The 22,111-nt window shown below is 41.5% G+C and overlaps 1 protein-coding gene across 3 annotated transcripts in view; it reads left to right on the top strand.

The window, feature by feature from the left end:
• Positions 1-22,111, top strand: part of ZNF385B (zinc finger protein 385B) — a 724,391-nt gene that overhangs the window by 510,632 nt on the left and 191,648 nt on the right. Inside the window, exon 1 of one of the 3 annotated variants that reach the window (XM_069733223.1) lies at positions 127-467. The exons of the other annotated variants lie outside the window; for them this stretch is intronic. Coding sequence (XP_069589324.1) covers positions 434-467 — 34 coding nt within the window. The 5' untranslated portion in view covers positions 127-433. Of the gene's footprint in view, positions 1-126; positions 468-22,111 lie in introns of those variants that run through there. 3 annotated transcript variants of the gene reach the window in all.

Below are 22,111 nucleotides of genomic sequence, written 5' to 3'. Positions count from 1 at the left end.
TGTTGTGCTATTTTGTCTTTCCTTTTTTGAAAAATACTGGAGCATTATCTGACAATGTTGGTTAATGTTTCATCAAGGTTAATGTTTTCACTGGGAAACACAAAGTGCAAAGGCCGCAGTAAAGCACCCAAGGGACAGTTTAGATTGGACATTTATGTAAAATGAAATATTAAGGTATTTCTATATTTGTATGTAAATAGCAAAATTAAAAGCTGGAACATTAAGACATACATGGAAAATGTGCTGTACAAGATCCGAGAACAATGGGATGGATTGTGGAACTGGACACAAACCTAATGAATAGGGGAGGGTCACTTTTTTTTTTTTACCCTTCTTCTCACCTGTTCACTCATGTACCTGTTATTCTTTGTTTCGTCATAACGAGGAGTAAAAGCGTCTAGAAATTGGCACGAAACAGGATATTACTTCTCCAATGTTTTCTCCACTGATTTTGTCTGATCACAGAGGTACATAAAAAAATTAATGTTTTATTTTTTTTATTGCATCTTAATTACAATTGTGACCTTTTGCATAGATAATAGAGCAATGTAAGATATTATTGTCAGCACTAATAGAAAATGTAGCTGCAATCATAAAATGGCTTTTAGGCATTAAAAATATTTTAACGTAATTTATTATTGCTATTATTATTATTATTATTATTACATTACAATTATTATTATATTTTATAATGGCAATAATTATATTATAGTATTATATAACAATAATCATGTTTTTCAATTGGAGGAGGCTGATGGGCAGGACATATTGTGGATAGGAGAGCTGTACAGTCTTTTAGGACGGTTACACTAAAAAGTGCAGAAGAACTTAGGCTATGTTCACACTTTGCGGATTTTGCTGCGGATCCGCAGCGGATTTGACCGCTGCGGATCTGCAGCAGTTTCCCATGAGTTTACAGTACAATGTAAAGCTATGGAAAACAAAAAACGCAGTGCACATGCTGCAGAAAAATCCACGCGGAAACGCTGCGGATTACATTCCGCAGCATGTCACTTCTTTTCTGCGGATTTTCACCTGCTCCAATAGGAAACTGCAGATGAAAATCCGCAGAAGAAACCGCAGTAAAAACCGCGATAAATCCGCAGTAAAAACTGCGACGGGTTTTCACTGCGGATTTTGGAATTCTGCTGCGGAAAAATCCGCAGTGGAATCCGCAAAGTGTGAACATAGCCTTATACTTGTATATTAGCAAAATCCTGCCAGTGCCACCGTTGTTAGAATAAAGATAAAGTTAATAATCCCTTTAAGTGTAAGTTCACACTCAGCCTTTTTTCAGTGTTTTCTTTTTCTGCAGCATAACCTGATCTCTCTTTTAAAAAAAAAAAAAACCTGATCTCTTGGCAGGAAAGATGCTGCAGAAAAAAGCATGTTTTCCTTGTTCTCTCTTGCGTTTTTTGCGGCGGTTTTGGCACGCTAGATTTGTCTCTTGTGCGTGCTGATAAAGTTTAATGTTGAAAAAAAGGTCCCATTCCATAGAATCGGGCTTTGGCACAAAAAATGCAGCAAAACCTGATACCTGCGTTTTTGGTGCATTTTTTGCAGCGTTTTTTCACCACCCATTCAAGTCAATGTGTGAAAGATGCTAAAAGAATTGACATGCTCCATTGTGCAAAAAACAAGCAAAGCACAAAATACTGATGATTGATGACAAAAAAACAATGTGTGAGCATGAGATTTCTGAAAGCCCATAGGCTTTGCTGGTACTATAAAAAGCAGCTGAAAATTAGCATAAAACGCAGCAAAAACACCAGTGTGAACTTAGCCTAAATCAGGCTTTTTGCTTTACTGATAATACCAGCAGGTAAATACACATTGAGGTCCATTCTGACACATGGTGAGGCTTTTAAAATTAGACAGTGTAGGACCATCTCGAACAGGGTCATCTTGACGCTGGTTGGATGGCTTTTATGCTTTTTTCGTCAAAAACATTATTACTAAGACCTCTGAGCTATTTAAATGCACTTTTGCTTTTCACTTATTTAATTACAGCAGGGTATATGATCATTTTCTTGTAGGTTTTGTCTGCTTAATGGCCAATGTGAGCATGGGTTTCTGTGCTGCATGTATACCAACTTAAACCCAAGCTCATTTTTTTGTGTTAATACTAGCAGGTCCAGTTTTTTTATTTGATCACCTAAAATGGCGGAATTATACAATAAAGTGGTATTATTGCACTGTTTATTGCTGCCAGTAGTGGCAATGATGTCTTTAAGGAGTTGAATATAATTAAAATAAAGGATCTGATTTTTTTATTAATAATAATAATAATAATTTTATTTATATAGCGCCAACATATTCCGCAGCGCTTTACAAATTATAGAGGGGACTTGTACAGACAATAAACATTACAGCATAACAGAAATACAGTTCAAAACAGATACCAGGAGGAATGAGGGCCCTGCTCGCAAGCTTACAAACTATGGGGAAAAGGGGAGACACGAGAGGTGGATGGTAACAATTGCTTTAGTTATTCGGACCAGCTATAGTGTAAGGCTCAGGTGTTCATGTAAAGCTGCATGAACCAGTTACCTGCCTAAGTATGTAGCAGTACAGACACAGAGGGCTAATACTGCATAAAGTGTATGAGAACATGATGCGAGGAACCTTTTTTTTTTTTTTTTTTATTATAAATAGGCCACACAGGGATCGTTAGGTTAATGCATTGAGGCGGTAGGCCAGTCTGAACAAATGAGTTTTTAGGGCACGCTTAAAACTGTGGGGATTGGGGATTAATCGTATTAACCTAGGTAGTGCATTCCAAAGAATCGGCGCAGCACGTGTAAAGTCTTGGAGACGGGAGTGGGAGGTTCTGATTATTGAGGATGCTAACCTGAGGTCATTAGCGGAGCGGAGGGCACGGGTAGGGTGGTAGACTGATACCAGGGAGGAGATGTAGGGTGGTGCTGAGCCATGGAGTGCTTTGTGGATGAGGGTAGTAGTTTTGTACTGGATTCTGGAGTGGATGGGTAGCCAGTGTAATGACTGGCACAGGGTAGAGGCATTGGTGTAACGGTTGGTGAGGAATATGATCCTGGCTGCAGCATTCAGGACAGATTGGAGCGGGGAGAGTTTTGCAAGAGGGAGACCGATTAGTAGAGAGTTACAATAGTCCAGACGAGAATGAATAAGTATTATTTTGCAGCAATTACAGCTTCAGGTCACTTTGGATAAGGCTCCTTTCACACATCAGGTTTTTGCCGTCAGGCACAATCCGGCGAATTTTGAAAAAAAGGGATCCGGCAAAAGTTGCCACCGGATCCGGTTTTATCTCAGAGACTTGTATTAGCGTTGGATTGAGATGGATGGCCTCACGTTTAATCCGTTTTTTGCCGGATCCGTTGAAAATTAATTTTCTTGCGGCCGGAGAAAACGTACAGAGGAACGTTTTTTCTGTCAGGCGAAAACACGCCCAGCAACGGATTCGGCGAAAAACTGATGAAACGTGAAATGAAATTATGGAATCCAGCGATCGATTCCATTTTTTTTAAAGAAATCATGCATTTTCCATTCTGGAGTCTCTCTCTTTCATCCCCGAAACAGGAAGTCCAAACTCTATCCCCGGGTTAAAAAAAAAACAAACAAAAAAAGAAGTCGGCTCCAGCGAAAAAACTGATCCGTCACATCAGTTTTTCACTAATTGCAACGGATCCGTTTTTTAAAAATTTGCCAGATTGTGCCTGACAGCTAAAATCTGATGTGTGAAAGCGGTCTAAGTCTCTATGAGCTTTCCACATCTTACCACTGGGATTTTTACCCATTCTATAAGGCAAAACTGCTCCAGCTCCTTCAAGTTAGATGGTTTCCTCTGGTGAACAGCAATCTTCAAGTCAGAACAAGATTCTTATTTGGATTAAGATCTGGGCTTTGACTAGGCCACTCCAAAACATTTACACGCTTACCCTTAACCCCCAAGGGTTGTTTGCACGTTAATGACCGGGCCAATTTTTACAATTCTGACTACTGTCCCTTTATGATGTTATAACTCTGGAACGCTTCAACGGATCCTGAGGAATCTGAAAAAGTTTTCTCGTGACATATTGTACTTCATGAAAGTGGTAAAATTTATTTGATATTACCTGCGTTTACTTGTGAAAAAAACAGAAATTTGGCAAAAATTTTGAAAATTTTGCAATTTTCCAACTTTGAATTTTTATGCCCTTAAATCATAGAGATATGTCACACAAACTACTTAATAAGTAACATTTCCCACATGCCTACTTTACATCAGCACAATTTTGGAACCCAAATTTTTTTTGTTAGGGAGTTATAAGGGTTAAAATTTAACCAGCAATTTCTCATTTTTACAACACCATTTTTTTAGGGACCACATCACATTTCAAGTCACTTTGAGGAGTCTATAAGATAGAAAATAACCAAGTGTGACATCATTCTAAAAACTGCACATCTCAAGGTACTCAAAACCACATTCAAGAAGTTTATTAACCCTTCAGGTGTTTCACAGGAATTTTTGGAATGTTTTAAAAAAAATGAACATTTAACTTTTTGTCACAAAAAAATTACTTCAGCTCCAATTTGTTTTATTTTACCAAGGGTAACAGGAGAAATTGGACCCCAAAAGTTGTTTTTCAATTTGTCCTGAGTACGCTGATACCCCATATGTGGGAGTAAACCACTGATTGGACGCATGGCAGAGCTCAGAAGGGAAGGAGCACCATTTGACTTTTCAATGCAAAATTGATTCGAATTGAGATGGGACGCCATGTTGCGTTTGGAGAGCCCCTGATGTGCTTAAACATTGAAACTCCCCACAAGTGGCACCATATTGGAAAGTAGACCCCCTAAGGAACTTATCTAGATGTGTGGTGAGCACTTTGACCCAACAAGTGCTTCACAGAAGTTTATAATGTAGAGCCGTAAAAATAAAAAATCACACTTTTTCACAAAAATGATCTTTTCACCCCTATTTTTTTATTTTCCCAAGGGCAACAGAAGAAACTGGACCCAAAAGTTGTTGTGCAATTTGTCCTGAATACGCTGATACCCCATATGTGGGGGTAAACCACTGTTTGGGCGCATGACAGAGCTCGGAAGCGAAGGAGCACCATTTGACTTTTCAATGCAAAATTGACTGGAATTGAGATGGGACACTATGTCGCGTTTGGAGAGCCCCGATGTACCTAAACATTCAAACCCTCCACAAGTGACACCATTTTGGAAAGTAGACCCCCTAAGGAACTTATATAGATGTGTTGTGAAAACTTTGAACCTGCAAGTGTTTCACTACAGTTTATAACACAGAGCCGTGAAAAAAAATCTTTTTTTTTCCACAAAAATTATTTGTTAGCCCCCGGTTTTGTATTTTCTCAAGGGTAACAGAAGAAATTGGACCCCAAAAGTTGTTCTCCAATTTGTTCTGAGTAGGCTGATACCCCATATGTTGGGGTAAACCCCTGTTTGGGCGCATGAGAGAGCTCGGAGGGGAAGGAGCACTGTTTTACTTTTTCAACGCAGAATTGGCTGGAATTGAGATCGGATGCCATGTCACGTTTGGAGAGCCCCTGATGTGCCTAAACAGTGGAAACCCCCCAATTATAACTGAAACCCTAACCCAAGCACAGCCCTAACCCTAATCCCAACCATAACCCTAACCCTAATCCCAACCATAAATGTAATCCAAACCCTAACTTTAGCCCCAACCCTAACCTTAACTTTAGCCCCAACCCTAACCCTAACTTTAGCCCCAACGTAACCCCAACCCTAACCCCAACCCTAACTTTAGCCCCAACCCTAACCCTAACTTTAGCCCCAACCCTAACCCTAACTTTAACCCCAACCCTAACCCTAACTTTAGCCCCAACCCTAACCCTAACTTTAGCCCCAACCCTAACCCTAATGTGAAAATGGAAATAAATACATTTTTTAAAAATTTTATTATTTTTTCCCTAACTAAGGGGGTGATAAAGGGGGGTTTGATTTACTTTTATAGCTTTTTTTTTTTTGGGCGGATTTTTATGATTGTCAGCCGTCACACACTAAAAGACACTTTTTATTGCAAAAAATAGTTTTTGCGTCTCCACATTTTGAGAGCTATAATTTTTCCATATTTTGGTTCACAGAGTCTTATGAGGTCTTGTTTTTTGCGGGACGAGTTGACGATTTTATTGGTACCATTTTCGGGCATGTGAAATTTTTTGATCGCTTTATATTCCGATTTTTGTGAGGTAGAATGAACAAAAACCAGCTATTCATGAATTTCTTTTGGGGGGCGTTTGGTAAAATTGATAAAGCAGTATTATTCTTTGGGTCAGTATGATTACAGCGATACCTCATCGCTGATCTGACACTTTGCTGTGCACTGTGTCAAATCAGCGATCATACGGGCACAGCAGGGAGGCTTCTTGGTGCCTGCTCTGAGCAGGCACTTGGAAGCCACCTCCCTGCAGGACCCAGAAGGCCCCCGTGGCCATTTTGGATCCGGGCCTGCAGGGAGGAGGAAGTGGGAAACCCCCGGAGCAATGCGATCACATCGCGTTGCTCCGAGGGTCTCAGGGAAGCACGCAGGGAACCCCTCCCTGCGCGATGCTTCCCTGTGCCGCCGGAACACTGCTATCATCTTTGATCACAGTGTGCCGAGGGTTAATGTGCCAGGAGCGGTCCGTGACCACTCCTGACACCCGGCCCCAATCCGCCGCGCTCCCCCCGTGAGCGCGGCCGATCGGTGATGACGTACTATCCCGTCGGTGGTCATACTGGCCCATACCACCTCGACGGGATAGTACGTCATATGTCAGAAAGGGGTTAAACCACTCAAGTGTTGCTTTAGCAGTATGGTTTGCGTCATTATTTTGTTGGAAGCTGAACCTCCATCCCAGTCTCAAATCACTAACAAACCGAAAGAGATTTGGTCAAGAATATCCCTGTATTTCGAACCATCCATCATTCCTTCGACTATTTTCTCTGTTCCTGCTGCCAAAAAATATCCCCACAGCATGATGCCGCCATCACCTTGTTTCACTGTGGGAATGGTGTTCTTGAGGCGATGAGCTGTGTTGATTTGGCATCAGGCATAGCTTTTACCTTGGTGGCTAAAAAGTTAAATTTTGATCTCATCTGACCACAGTATCTTCCTCCATACATTTGGGGAGTCTCCCACATGTCTTTTGGCAAACTCAAAACTATCCTTACAATTTGTGGGGGTAAGTAAAGGCTTTTTTCTGCCCACACCTCCATAAAGGCCACCTCTGTGGAGTCTATGGCTTAACGTGCTCGTCTGGACAGATACTCCAGCCTCTGCTTGGGAACTCTGCAGCTTCTTCAGAGACCTTTGGTCTCTGTGCTGCCTATCTGATTAATGCCGTCTTTGCCCAGGTGGAAAGTTTTGGTGGGCGGCCCTCTCTTAGCAGGTTTGTTGTGGTACCATGTGCTTTCCATTTGATGATAATAGATTTAACGGTTCTCCGGTCTCATCAGAGAGTGGGATATTTTATTTTAACCCAACCCTGATTTGTACTTCTCAACAACTTTGTCCCTGACTTGTTTGGAGATCTCCTTGGTCTTCATGGTGTTTGGTTAGTGATGCCTCTTGTTTAATGGTGTTGCAGCCTCTGTGGCCTCTCAGAAAAGGTAAAGTGTATATACTGACAGACATGTGACACTTGGATTGCACATGCATGTGACTTATGAAGGTAATTGTTTGCCTCATCACAAAAGGGGTGAATACATATGCACATGCCAATTTTTAGTTATTTGATCCCATAATTGTAATTTATGCGTATATTTTTATCACTTCACTTCTCCAACTTAGACTAAATAGTGAAAATGTATCACACACAAATCGGATTGCAAAAATATTTAAACACAGGTTCTAATTTAACAAAATATGTAAAAAGCCAAGGGGGTGAATAATTTTTTAAGCCGCTGTATATGCAAATGTATAAGATCCATTACCAAAGCTCTGCCATGTGGAAGGGACCTTAAAGGAGTAGTCCAGTGAAAACAAAACTATAGACTATTTAAAGTATGATAGGTGATATCTTACTGTTTGGTGGGTGTCCCACAGCTGGGACCCTCACCAATCAGCAGAATAGGATTTTTTTTTTTATAAAAGTATTCCGATCTGCTGAAAGGTTGGACCCCACTGATAAACAAATGAGTGGAAACTTGTTTTCAATGGACAAACCCTTTAATGAAACTCAAAAGTGTCTTGTAAACAGCCGTGCACTTGTGTGTCTATCACATGATATTGGCAGGTCAATTTTTTTATTCCAAAAATTAAAAAAATATTATGTTTTCTATTGATTGGCAGCAAAGATCTTGTAGAATGAGAGATATTGGTAAAATTCATACATATTATAACACATTGGGATATTGCAGAACATTTCTATATACAATCTTTAAGCATATTTATTGTATGACTCGTATCCTTATCATCTTGATTAGATAGCGCTATAGAATGTTATCAGTTGCCCTTTGCTCTTCTGAGTTTACCATATAGCCCTGTTGTATTTGCACCAATTGTCTGGAATTCAGTAATATATATTACTCTGCTTTATCTTACTGTAAGGATAAAATATTCTAGACTGAGTTCGCAAAGGGCATCTATACAGCTTTTTTTCTGATTAGGATGTATCGTTTGTTGACTATAAAAGTTACTGGAAGCCTGCCACCTAGTGGTGCTCAGTGCTACTGCACATTTGCTAAGATGTCAAAAGTGATTGCTAGTTGTGTTTTGCGGCACATAACATGGATGCCTCTCTTTGTTAGATTCCTAAGGATATTGCCTATATTATTCATGCAATTTTTATTTTTTTAAATCCTAAAAATATAATGGAAAGGCTTACAAGAAAAAAATAAAATAAATAACTGCAACATCTATTACGTAATGAAATTTAGAAGACTGCATCTAATATACCATGTGTTGGCATTGGCAATAAATTAAACTTATTTCTGCTTTTGGAAGTATTAGTCTTAAAGTAAATCTGTGCCTAATTTTATCAAGCTCTCGCCATAAATTTAGATTTCAATATGACATTCTGAATATTTGTAGCTACCACTAGAGGGAGTATGGGAGCTCACTGTAGATCATATTTTCTTGGATTTCAATGTACCGTATTTTTCAGACTATAAGACGTACCGGACCATAAGACACACCTAGGTTTTAGAAGAGGAAAATAGAAACAAATTGAAGTAAAAAATTATTAATATTCACCATTCTGGTATATATATGCTCCCAATCCAGGTATACATAGCCCCCTGATCCCCATCCTGGTATGCATGGCTCCTCATCCCCATCCTGGTATGCATGGCCCCATCCCCATGCTGGTATACATTTTCCCTCATCCCCATCCTGGTATGCATGGCCCCCTCACCATTATCCTGGTATGCATGGTCCCCTCATCCGCATTCTGGTATGCATGGCCCCCTCATCTGCATCCTTTTATGCATGGCCCCCTCATCCCCATCCTTTTATGCATGCCCCCCTGATCCTCATCATGGTATGCATGGCACCCTCATCCCTACCTTGGTATGCATGGTCCCTTCATCTGCATCCTGGAATGCATGGCCCCCTCATTCCTATCCTGGTATGCATGGGCCCCTCATCCACATCCTTTTATGCATGCTCCCTTCATCCCCATCATGGTATGCATGGCACCCTCATCCCTATCCTTAGTATGCATGGTCCCCTCATCCCCTTCCAAGTAAGCATGCCCTCCTCGTCCCTATCCTGGTATGCATTGTCCCCTCAACCCCATCCTGGTATGCATGGTCTCCTCATCCCCATCCTTGTATGCATAGCCCCCATCAGAAAAACATTAAAAAAAATAAACGATTCTACTTACCTTCTCTGCGCTCCCTCGCAGCATCCTGTTATGATGCAAGCAGCTGATTTCAGCTTGTAAGCAGTGCATGACAGCTGCCGGAATACTCACTGCTCTCCACGGCCAGGACTATAGGAGTGGAGAGCATTGAATATTCATTTCACTTTAATAGCGGGCAATGTTAGCCTCAGCAATGGCTTCCTGCAGCTGGGTGATCACATGTGCCCGCTGCTAAAGCGAATGAATATTCACTGCTTTCCACTCCCAAGTGAGTGCCACGAGATGTGGTGAGTTCTCCTTCAATGGAAGCCTTCAATCAGAGGCTGGACAGACATCTGTCTGAGATGATTTAGTGAGTCCTGCATTGAGCAGGGGGTTGGACACGATGACCAAGGATGTCCCTTCCAGCTCTAACATTCTATGATTCTATGAAAACTCTTGTAAGCTCTTCCTGAAAGGGCAGGAAGTATGAGTCTAAAACAGCTCCAGTGGCCAGAGTGAAAATGTCAAGATTATTATTTCTTTTGTTATTATTATTAATAATAATAATAATAATAAAGATTGTGATGTATAAAAATAATATCAAAATAAACAAAAATACATGCAACATAAAAACCCAATTTAGACAACAGTTCACATTCCCTTTAAAAGGAACCTGTCACCCCCAAAATCGATGGTGAGGTAAGCTCACCGTCATCAGGGGCTTATCTACAGCATTCTGTAATGCTGTAGATAAGCCCCCGATGTATCCTGAAAGAGGAAAAAATGAGGTTAGATTATACTCATCCAGGGGCGGTCCCGCTGCGGTCCAGTCAAATGGCTGTCTCAGGTCTGCTCCGGCGCCTCTTATCTTCATTCCATGATGTCCTCTTCTTGTCTTCACACCGCGGCTCTGGCACAGGCGTACTTTGTCTGCCCTGTTGAGGGCAGAGCAAAGTACTGCAGTGCGCAGGCGCCGGGCCTCTCTGACCTTTCCGGCGCCTGCGCACTGCAGTGCTCTGTCCTCAACAGGGCAGACAAAGTACGCCTGCGCTGGAGCCGCGGCGTGAAGACCAGAAGAGGACATCATGGAATGAAGATGGGAGGCGCTGTTCGGGACCTGAGACACCCATCGGAGCAGGACCGCCCCTGGGTGAGAATAATCTAACGTCTTTCTCCTCTTTCAAGTAACATCGGCGGCTTATCTACAGCATTACAAAATGCTGTAGATAAGCCCCTGATGACGGTGAGCTTTCCTCACCATCTATTTTGGGGGTGACAGGTTCCCTTTAAGGAGACAAAAATGTGTTAAACATTACAGTATGCAGAAAATTGTTAATGATGCAGGCAATCGCGATATAATAATTTTCTAAATCACTTCCATTAGCCATTTTCGCCATCAATAGTATCACAGACCTGTGCCATCGTTTGTGCTTTCTCCGAGGTTTCCATCTCCGTTGTGGTAGAATTTGATGTGATCAGTGACACACAGCACTGGAGACAGAAACCTAGGAAATGGCATTGCCTACATTCAGGGAGGACATAATATGACCTATAATTATTACACATCGTGCTGATTATTTGTGGCTCTGCTGTTACTTACTAGTGTAAATTGCATCAGTATGTCTATAAGTAATGGTATCACATACTTCGGTATAGTGCAACCTATTATATCCCCATTTATTGGCTTTAGCCTGGTGACATTAGACACTGGAATGTAGTTTGACCACATGGAGGGCTGTCTGAGTGCAGGATCAGGCTTGCAGCTTTCATGCCCACAACTAAGGCAGAAAGAGATCATTACAGAGCTGTGATACATTTCATTTGCGGGTGTTGACAGCCTCTTCTGTGCCATCTGACTCCACTGTTTCCTTAAGTGATTAACTGAGTCACCAGATTGTGCTAAGAAACGACTAGATAAAATGTTTATTAGAGCGCTGAGGTCTCATTGTCCTGGGATGGACTTTCAGAAATAGTATTTACTAAGGCTCTGTTCACATGTCCAGTAATCATCCGTCAGAACGGATCCCGCGGCAATCCGTTAACAAAAAAAGTGGTTGAGTCACAACTTTTTTGTCTGCCTGATAAAACCTGATTTCAATTGGATCCATTTTTTTTTACATTGAGATCTATGGAAAATGAATCTGATAAATAGCCATCCTTTGTTCTCCTACTTGAAACAGATCAAGTAAGCAAAAAGATGGATTCTTTTCAAATGAAAGAAAAAAATGACTTATTTATCAGATCCTTTTTCATATGTTTCAAGCTGAAATCATTTCTTTCTTAGCTGGACTCTTTTTGTCACTGGATTTCTACTGGATCTGTTCTAATAGATGATTACCACACATGTGAACATAGCCTTATATAAATCATGTCTATTCTATGAAAAATATTTTGTCTTTTCCCTGTTAAAAAGGGAAAAAAAAGGAAAAATAGAAACTGGTTTATATGTTTGTTTGATAGCCGTTTTCTAGGAAAGACCGGGCCAGTTTTTTAGTGTATGTTCAAACTTGTTTTTTTGAAGGTGGAAAAATATGGATAATTTTTCATAGGAATCTACTTTTTATTTTTTAAGTGTATTTTCTCATGAATTTTTTTTATAAGAAGACTTGAAGAGGTGGTGTTACCATCTTTTTTCTTTTTTGGGTATTGGGTAATGATATGTTTCAAGATATGGTTCATTGCAAAGATTTCATGTTAACGTATTCATTGCAAAACAGGCAGCTACCCTAAGATATCGTAACGGTGCCTCCACTCGATGGTGGCTTACCCTGAATGTCAGCAGCTCCTAAGATCGGTGGAGTAACAGTTCCCTAAGGAATCAAACGCAAAACTACTTCAACCAACACAAAGTACAGCAAAGTGAAGGAATCCAGCAGAATGTATCATCAACTAGAAAACTGCACCTGAAAGGTGATAGGACAGACAAACAGAGTAAATGAAAAATGCCTGTTACCAAAAACCGACAGAAACAGAGATAACAGAACTAAAACAACTAAAGAAAAGGTGTATTTGTTGTGGCTCAGCAGAAAGAGATGTCAACCACAGAACGCAGGGCAAAGGAATCAAATCCAGAAGCATGACAGGTCCTCTCTGGCTAAAATGAAATATGTCCCTTTAATGCTGTTTCGTTACATTGTCACCATGTAGAGACACTTGAGCTTGTTGCACTTACTGTGGTTTGCTAACATTTTGGTCTCAATAAGTTTTCTGTCTCGTTTCTAGTTTTATATTAACAGTCTTATTTTTTTCTGAATAAGCTGAGAAAAAGTCATGACGTAAAGTTTTCTCGTAGAATAAATCATTTATACTTCTCTTGAAAATTGGTGGGAACCAGACAAGTGGTTGTAGGACATTTGAGCTGAATGTTACTCACAGCTCCTCACCAGTCAGAGCTGCGGTGATCTGTAAGAATCACATATATTATTCAGCAGGTCATACAATAACGGCGCTGTAATCCTCTTGTAATTAAAGGGCTTTTTTTCTAGTCGTAATTATACCAAATGATCATTAAATAAGGTAATAAGTAAAAAGCACAAACTAGAATCCTTGAATCACAGAATGGCTCAGGCATTAATAATATTTTTCTTCGCAAATAATTTTTATCTGAAAGTCTAAAAATTATTAAACTTTCAGCTGGATCTGATGGAAATCCCAATGGTCTGCTCAACTAGAGTCAAACTACGTTTTAACCTAGTCATAGTCTAAAATGTCCTGTGTTGCAAAGACAACAATTTCCTGCTGTATGTAGAAAATCTTCCGACCTAAGATAAAAATTAGCTCCCTTTTGGGTTCTGCTTGACATCAGCATGCTCCTACCCACCGGAGGTCATGTTGTTTGGTCCAGTGGATCGATAATTGGGATCATAAGGGAAAGGTTAGCTTATTGATCACATGGGAACACATGTAACATAGTAACATAGTAACATAGTTAGTAAGGCCGAAAAAAGACATTTGTCCATCCAGTTCAGCCTATATTCCATTATAATAAATACCCAGATCTACGTCCTTCTACAGAACCTAATAATTGTATGATACAATATTGTTCTGCTCCAGGAAGACATCCAGGCCTCTCTTGAACCCCTCGACTGAGTTCGCCATCACCACCTCCTCAGGCAAGCAATTCCAGATTCTCACTGCCCTAACAGTAAAGAATCCTCTTCTATGTTGGTGGAAAAACCTTCTCTCCTCCAGACGCAAAGAATGCCCCCTTGTGCCCGTCACCTTCCTTGGTATAAACAGATCCTCAGCGAGATATTTGTATTGTCCCCTTATATACTTATACATGGTTATTAGATCGCCCCTCAGTCGTCTTTTTTCTAGACTAAATACCGGTAATCCTAATTTCGCTAATCTATCTGGGTATTGTAGTTCTCCCATCCCCTTTATTAATTTTGTTGCCCTCCTTTGTACTCTCTCTAGTTCCATTATATCCTTCCTGAGCACCGGTGCCCAAAACTGGACACAGTACTCCATGTGCGGTCTAACTAGGGATTTGTACAGAGGCAGTACTGTTTGTTTTCTACCATTGTTGTATGCCAGATCCTCACCCATTATATATTAAAGACTACTCCTTTGAGGTCTAATGTACAGATCACAACCTTAGGGCTCATACTCACTTGTGCGAGACTCGGATGAGTCTCTCACGGCAATACCCGGCGCTGCTGCCGGCACTCAGATCGGAGCGTTCAGCCGCATAGCAATACATGCAGCCGCACGCTCTGCTCCTCTGTGCCGGGTGCAGTGTCGGGTACTGCCGTGCGAGACTGATCCGAGTCTCGCACAAGTGAGTATGAGCCCTTAAGGTCCATTTGGGCAGACCGACCGGCAGCGCGATATCACTGCCATTCTGTAACATTTTACTGATCTGTGGTGGCAGATAAAAGCAAATGATATGCACTGAGCCATCTATACTAGATCGTTCGGTGCGCATAGGATGCCAGGGTTCTCGGCAGTGTGAGTACTATTTACACAGGACAACACACCACCAAGAACAATGATCTTTTATGCTGCAGTAAAAAACATTTCACCCAATCATCGAGCATTTTGGTTTTTGATCAGCAACCTTTTTGTATGGCAAGATAATCGTTAAACGAGCGCTTTTAACAACACTTATTCACAAGTATCTTGCAGTGTAAATGGCCCTTTTAGTGCTTACTTGAATTTCCATGTGACTCTTTTATATAGGGTGTAAGATGGCCACAGGACAGGTCCTTGAGGGGAGATATGTATCATCGAGGTTGGTAGCTTCAGTGATGTAAGCCCAGGAAAGCATGCTCCAACATGTATAGTGCTGAGAGAGTTAATAAGACGAACGTATCAGGGTCGGGTTTTATGAGCAGTCAAAAGAGATGGGTGGGGATGACTGATCACATATGAGAAAAAATTGCTGTATGTTCCATCACAATCTGTGATAAGTATTGTTTGATAATTAGATAACCTTAATAGTCTTTCTCCTTACGGTATGTGCACACAATGTCTTTAGGATGCCAGCGTACCTGCCAAGTTTTTCAAGCAGATACCACTTCAGGAAAATGCTGGCTGTGTTTTTCCTCATGAGTGTTCTTTGGCATCTTATTGATCGTTTTTGCTGCGGCTTTGCACTGGTGTTTTTTTTTTCTACCTGTATATATGAACTAGTGAGTTATCAGCTGCCTGAAGCAGCCGCTAGGATGTCACCTGAAGAATGGTCAGGTTAATGCTTTCATGATTCACGGCTTTCAAAGCCTGAAGCGGTTAAAAGAATCTCCAAAAAATGAACTCATGCACAGCAAGTCATTTTGACATTGCAATGCATATGTTATTTCCTTTTAGCACTTTTTAAATCACCACGCTAGAATACTTTTTTTATTTTACTGCTGGAGTGGTGCCACTAATCTAAGTTCCCTGCATCTAGACTTATGCTTACCAACCTCCGCCTTCTTCTGTTCTCGGCACGACTCCGGTCATCTTCTGCAGTTTGTGAACTGCTGGATCGCCACAGTTTTTTCTGGATGAACCTGCAGTCACAACTCAATGTAAGTCTATGAGAGCCAGAACGAGCCCAGAACACCTTATTCTGGGCTGGTTCTAGCTATCATAGACTTACATTGAGTTGTGACTGCAGGCTCGTCCAGAAAAGACTGTGGCCTCTCTCATAAACTTGCATTGAGAGTTTTTGACCGTTACCTCTGACTGCCGGCCAGTCAGAAGTTGCGGTCACAAAATGGCAGTGTGGGACTGAAGTAGCAACAGGAAGAGCTGAAGACTGTGACTGGTAAGTATTATACTAGAGTCATGAACGTACGTTAGTGGCACCACTCCAGCACTGGGGTGGTGCTTTAAGGAACAATCTGAGTGAAAAATATGTTGAGTGCAGGTACCCATAGTTTTGAAAAATATCCTATTTCATTGCTTTATATTGCAGATCTATCTTGTTATAACCAAGTGCCAAACCTACAGACTTTCTAGATTACTAGAAAAATAAGTCCTTAAATACAATTGGAGCAGAGAGACAAAGCTTTTTCCCCATAGTATTCATCTAATACAGGGGTGGGGAATCTTTTTCTGCCAAGGGCCAATTGGATATTTGTACCATCCTTCGGGGGCCGTACAAACTCCACCCACAAAGTACATCCTGACTCTGGCACTGATTTCAGGACCTAATCTTTTATTGCATGCCCTTCAGTGTTCAGTAGTGGTAGTTCAGAGCAAGAAGAAATTAATGAGCTGGTGGCAATCAAAATACAGCTCCATGCCCAAGAATGCGGTCCCTGAGAATCTGCTCGGGGGCCTGATAAAAGGTCATCGAGGGCCATAGATGGCACAGGGGCCTGAGGTTCCCCACTCCTGATCTAATAGTACTGACCATCCAAGAAGACTATAGCTGCGAGGAAGAACAAAAGGTTGGCCCCATACTGAATATAATGGGGTAGAATACACTTTTCCATACAATCATTTTTGCAAAGCGAATGCTTGAGATGTCCTCCTTTCTTGGAGTAGACATCATTCCCCCTCATTAATAAACAGGACAGAACTTGACAACCCAGAAGATAAATGAGACACAAAGTGAGACATAAAAGACACCAGGCAGAAAGATTTACTACGTTACCTTTCTTTCCACAGCACATAAGCAAACAATCAGCCATAAATCATAAGTCACAATGATATAGGATAATTTTGGTAAATTGAGTTCATATAATATTGAAATGAAGATGAGGGAGATTGATATATTGGCAAATTTGGAAGTCACATGTAACAGTCTGTTTCTACAGTGAACTTCACCTTCAAAGTGAGACGTGTTAATGGTGTGAGAACCATCTGGCTGCTTCCCTGTAAGGTTTTATGCAGGATGTGATTCTAGAGGATCATAAACATTATGGACGTTATCAAGTTTTATTGTGTCTATGTGAATGATAGGACAATCCAATGTAATAAAGGAACGTGTAACCATTGTGATGTCAGATTACGGTGCTATAGCTAGCATTGACTTTCTTTTATAAAAGTTTAATGAAACTCTGACCTTCCATGAAAACCTCAAAACCTTTATCTTAATGGTGTTGATTACTTTTGGGGATTTTTTTTCTTATTTAAATGTATTTTGGGTTAAAAAATAATTTTTTTGCCTTCTGTAGCCTCAGCAATGCATGGTCTGTTGCTGGCTGCAGAATGAGTTAAAGAAGCCCTCCTTCCATCAATGTTTTTATTCTATTAATATATTGCATTCATCATATTATATATTGTAGCACTGTGTACTTACAATTGCTCATTTTGCCTTTCTACCCAGTAAATGTGTCTCTTTGTCTCTGCTCTATGTAGAAACACTATGAGTCATCTCCCTCTTTACCTCCTGACCCAGCTGCTCCTTCCTTCCCCTGCCAGGGACTATTGTAGTTACTTATGACTCCTACATGGAAAATTTACCTCCTGTTTCTCTATAGAGCTTAGAAGGATTCAGCTCGTTAGTTATTAATCAGGTAATATCATAGACCTAATGGAAAACAGAAGAATTCTCTGGGTCGAAAGGCAAAATGAGCAATTGTAAGTACACAGTGCTATATAATATGATGTAGATTGCAAGAATTACAGTAACAGAATTGGAGCACTCACCCAGATCCTTCTTGATGTGCAGTTTTTATTCCATAGTAGATGCTGAGAGTCCATCAGACTCTTTCAAGTTCATAACTCCTCTGCCACCTGCACACCACACTTTAATATGATGTGATGTTATCTTCTACTATGGAATAAAAACTGTATATCAAGAGAACTGGGTGAGTTCTCCAATTCTGTTAATTCTTGCGATTTACATTGATGTTATCTATGTGAATGCACCACCCCACAGGGATCCTAAGGAGATGTATGGAGGTGTTGGTTTGTTAAGGCCTCTTTCACACCTCAGTCTTTTTGTTTCCGTTGATATCCGTCATTTTGTGAAAAAATCGGATCCAGCAAATGTTGCTGCTTGTCCGTTTTTTCTCATAGACTTGTATTAGCGACGGATTGTGACGGATGGCCTTCCGTTTCATCCGTCGTTTGACTGATTCGTCGTAAAGTCAATGTCCGTCGGCTGGAGACAACGGACATAGAAACTTTTTTTGTGTACAGCGAAAAGTCGGACAGCAACGGATCCAGCGCCATCCGTCGTTGGCTATAATGGAAGCCTGTGGGCGCAGGATCCGTCAATGTCCGTCAAAAGATTGAATCCAGCAACGGATTCCGTTTTTTGAAAATGAGCATGGGAAGAAAGTCTCTCTATCTCTCTCGCTCTCCAGAATTGTGTTCCTTTAAATTCCGGCAGCAACTGCTTCAACGGATCCGTCAAAAAAACGGAACGAGTGCATCAGTTTTTTACAATCTGCACAGGATCCGTCTTTTCAACACTTTGACGGATTGTGACTGATTCTAAAAAACTGATGTGTGAAAGAGGCCTAACACGGCTTAAGGTACCGTCACACATAATGATATCATTAACGATATCGTTGCTTTTTGTGACGTAGCAACGATATCGTTAACGAAATCGTTGTGTGTGACAGTGACCAACGATCAGGCCCCTGCTGGGAGGTCGTTGGTCGTTGGGGAAAGTCCAGCACTTTATTTTGTCTTCACTGGTAACCAGGGTAAATATCGGGTTACTAAGTGCAGGGCCGCGCTTAGTAACCCGATGTTTACCCTGGTTACCATTGTAAATGTAAAAAAAAAAAAAAACACTACATACTTACATTCCCGGTGTCTGGTCATGTCCCCCGCCGTCAGCTTCCCGCACTGACTGGTGAGCGCCGGCCAGCCGTAAATCACATGTACTGTCAGTGCGGGAAGCTGAAGGCGGGGGACATGACCAGACACCGGGAATGTAAGTATGTAGTGTTTGTTTTTTTACATTTACAACGGTATCCAGGGTAAACATCGGGTTAATAAGCGCGGCCCTGCGCTTAGTAACCCGATGTTTTCCCTGGTTACCCGGGGACTTCGGGATCGTTGGTCGCTGGAGAGCGGTCTGTGTGACAGCTCTCTAGCGACCAAACAGCGACGCTGCAGCGATCGACATCGTTGTCGGTATCGCTGCAGCGTCGCTTTAGTGTGACGGTACCTTTAATTCCAGCAAATGGCCCCTAATTCTTACTTTACAGCTGCATAATATGATGACTACAATATATTAAAGGGAATCTGTCAGCCGGATTTTGCACAGTAACTACAGAGTGTCAGGTCGGCACTGTTATACTGATTATTCATCCATAACTTCCCTCGGGATCAATAAAGTGTATCACATCGTGGCATATCGTATTACAATGATACCTTAGTTGATGAAATCCGTCTTGTGGTTGTTGTTTAATCTTTATTTCCAGTTTTGCATTAATGATATGCTCGTGCTGCGGAGTGGCCTGTGGGGGGTCTTCATGTGGTGCTCTGATTACATATTCATCTGTATGGCTTATGACAGGTCACTGATCCCCTAGTTTACATAACATATTATATAAATATCTTGTAAAAAAACCCCGTCTGCAGTCAGACGCCGGCGGTGTCACCTGCGCTGCAGCCTGATCGCATATGTAATGAATTATATACACATTTGTTTGATGTAATCCTGAAGCTCCTTAAAAAAAAAATCAGTGTGAAATGGCACCCGCCGCACCTGCGCAGTAGCAGCTATTGGTGTACATAGAGGTGATAGCTGCTTGTGCGCAGGCGCCAGCAGCACCATCTTGCTAGAGAAAAAAAAAACATTTCCTCCTCCAAGATGCCGCTGCTGGCACCTGCGCAGTAGCAGCTATCGGAGATCGCTGATAGCTGCTATTATGCAGTCTCCGTGGTGCCATGTTGCTAGAAAAAAATGTTCTCTTTCAAGATGGCGCCGCAGGCACCTGCGCAGTAGCAGCTGTCGGCGCCAATTTTTTTTTCTCTAGCAAGATGGCGCCACTGGCAACTGCACAATAGCAGCTATCAGATCAGTAATAGCTGCTACTGTGCAGGTGCGGCCGGTGCCATTTTCAGTTGGATTTTTTTTTAGGAACTTAAGGATTACATTAAATGTGTATATAATTCATTACATATGCGATCAGGCTGCAGCCCAGGTGACACCGCCGGCGCCTGCCTGCAGAAGGTTTATTTTTCAAGATATATATACAGTGGGGCAAAAAAGTATTTAGTCAGTCAGCAATAGTGCAAGTTCCACCACTTAAAAAGATGAGAGGCGTCTGTAATTTACATCATAGGTAGACCTCAACTATGGGAGACAAACTGAGAGAAAAAAATCCAGAAAATCACATTGTCTGTTTTTTTTATCATTTTTTTTGCATATTATGGTGGAAAATAAGTATTTGGTCAGAAACAAACAATCAAGATTTCTGGCTCTCACAGACCTGTAACTTCTTCTTTAAGAGTCTCCTCTTTCCTCCACTCATTACCTGTAGTAATGGCACCTGTTTAAACTTGTTATCAGTATAAAAAGACACCTGTGCACACCCTCAAACAGTCTGACTCCAAACTCCACTATGGTGAAGACCAAAGAGCTGTCAAAGAACACCAGAAACAAAATTGTAGCCCTGCACCAGGCTGGGAAGACTGAATCTGCAATAGCCAACCAGCTTGGAGTGAAGAAATCAACAGTGGGAGCAATAATTAGAAAATGGAAGACATACAAGACCACTGATAATCTCCCTCGATCTGGGGCTCCACGCAAAATCCCACCCCGTGGGGTCAGAATGATCACAAGAACGGTGAGCAAAAATCCCAGAACCACGCGGGGGGACCTAGTGAATGAACTGCAGAGAGCTGGGACCAATGTAACAAGGCCTACCATAAGTAACACACTACGCCACCATGGACTCAGATCCTGCAGTGCCAGACGTGTCCCACTGCTTAAGCCAGTACATGTCCGGGCCCGTCTGAAGTTTGCTAGAGAGCATTTGGATGATCCAGAGGAGTTTTGGGAGAATGTCCTATGGTCTGATGAAACCAAACTGGAACTGTTTGGTAGAAACACAACTTGTCATGTTTGGAGGAAAAAGAACACTGAGTTGCATCCATCAAACACCATACCTACTGTAAAGCATGGTGGTGGAAACATCATGCTTTGGGGCTGTTTCTCTGCAAAGGGGCCAGGACGACTGATCCGGGTACATGAAAGAATGAATGGGGCCATGTATCGTGAGATTTTGAGTGCAAACCTCCTTCCATCAGCAAGGGCATTGAAGATGAAACGTGGCTGGGTCTTTCAACATGACAATGATCCAAAGCACACCGCCTGGGCAACGAAGGAGTGGCTCCGTAAGAAGCATTTCAAGGTCCTGGAGTGGCCTAGCCAGTCTCCAGATCTCAACCCTATAGAAAACCTTTGGAGGGAGTTGAAAGTCCGTGTTGCCAAGCGAAAAGCCAAAAACATCACTGCTCTAGAGGAGATCTGCATGGAGGAATGGGCCAACATACCAACAACAGTGTGCGGCAACCTTGTGAAGACTTACAGAAAACGTTTGACCTCTGTCATTGCCAACAAAGGATATATTACGAAGTGTTGAGATGAAATTTTGTTTCTGACCAAATACTTATTTTCCACCATAATATGCAAATAAAATGTTAAAAAAACAGACAATGTGATTTTCCGGATTTTTTTTTCTCAGTTTGTCTCCCATAGTTGAGGTCTACCTATGATGTAAATTACAGACGCCTCTCATCTTTTTAAGTGGTGGAACTTGCACTATTGCTGACTGACTAAATACTTTTTTGCCCCACTGTATATATATATATATATATATATATCATTCATTATGTAAAATAGGGGGCAGATCACTGACCTGTCAGGAGCCCTACAGATGAATACCTAATCCGGTCACCACATGAAGACCCCCCACAGGCCCCCC

This window comes from Ranitomeya imitator, chromosome 7 (genome assembly GCF_032444005.1).
Source record: "Ranitomeya imitator isolate aRanImi1 chromosome 7, aRanImi1.pri, whole genome shotgun sequence".
In the NCBI taxonomy this organism is placed as follows: domain Eukaryota; kingdom Metazoa; phylum Chordata; class Amphibia; order Anura; family Dendrobatidae; genus Ranitomeya; species Ranitomeya imitator.
This window is presented reverse-complemented; position numbering and strand designations above follow the sequence as displayed.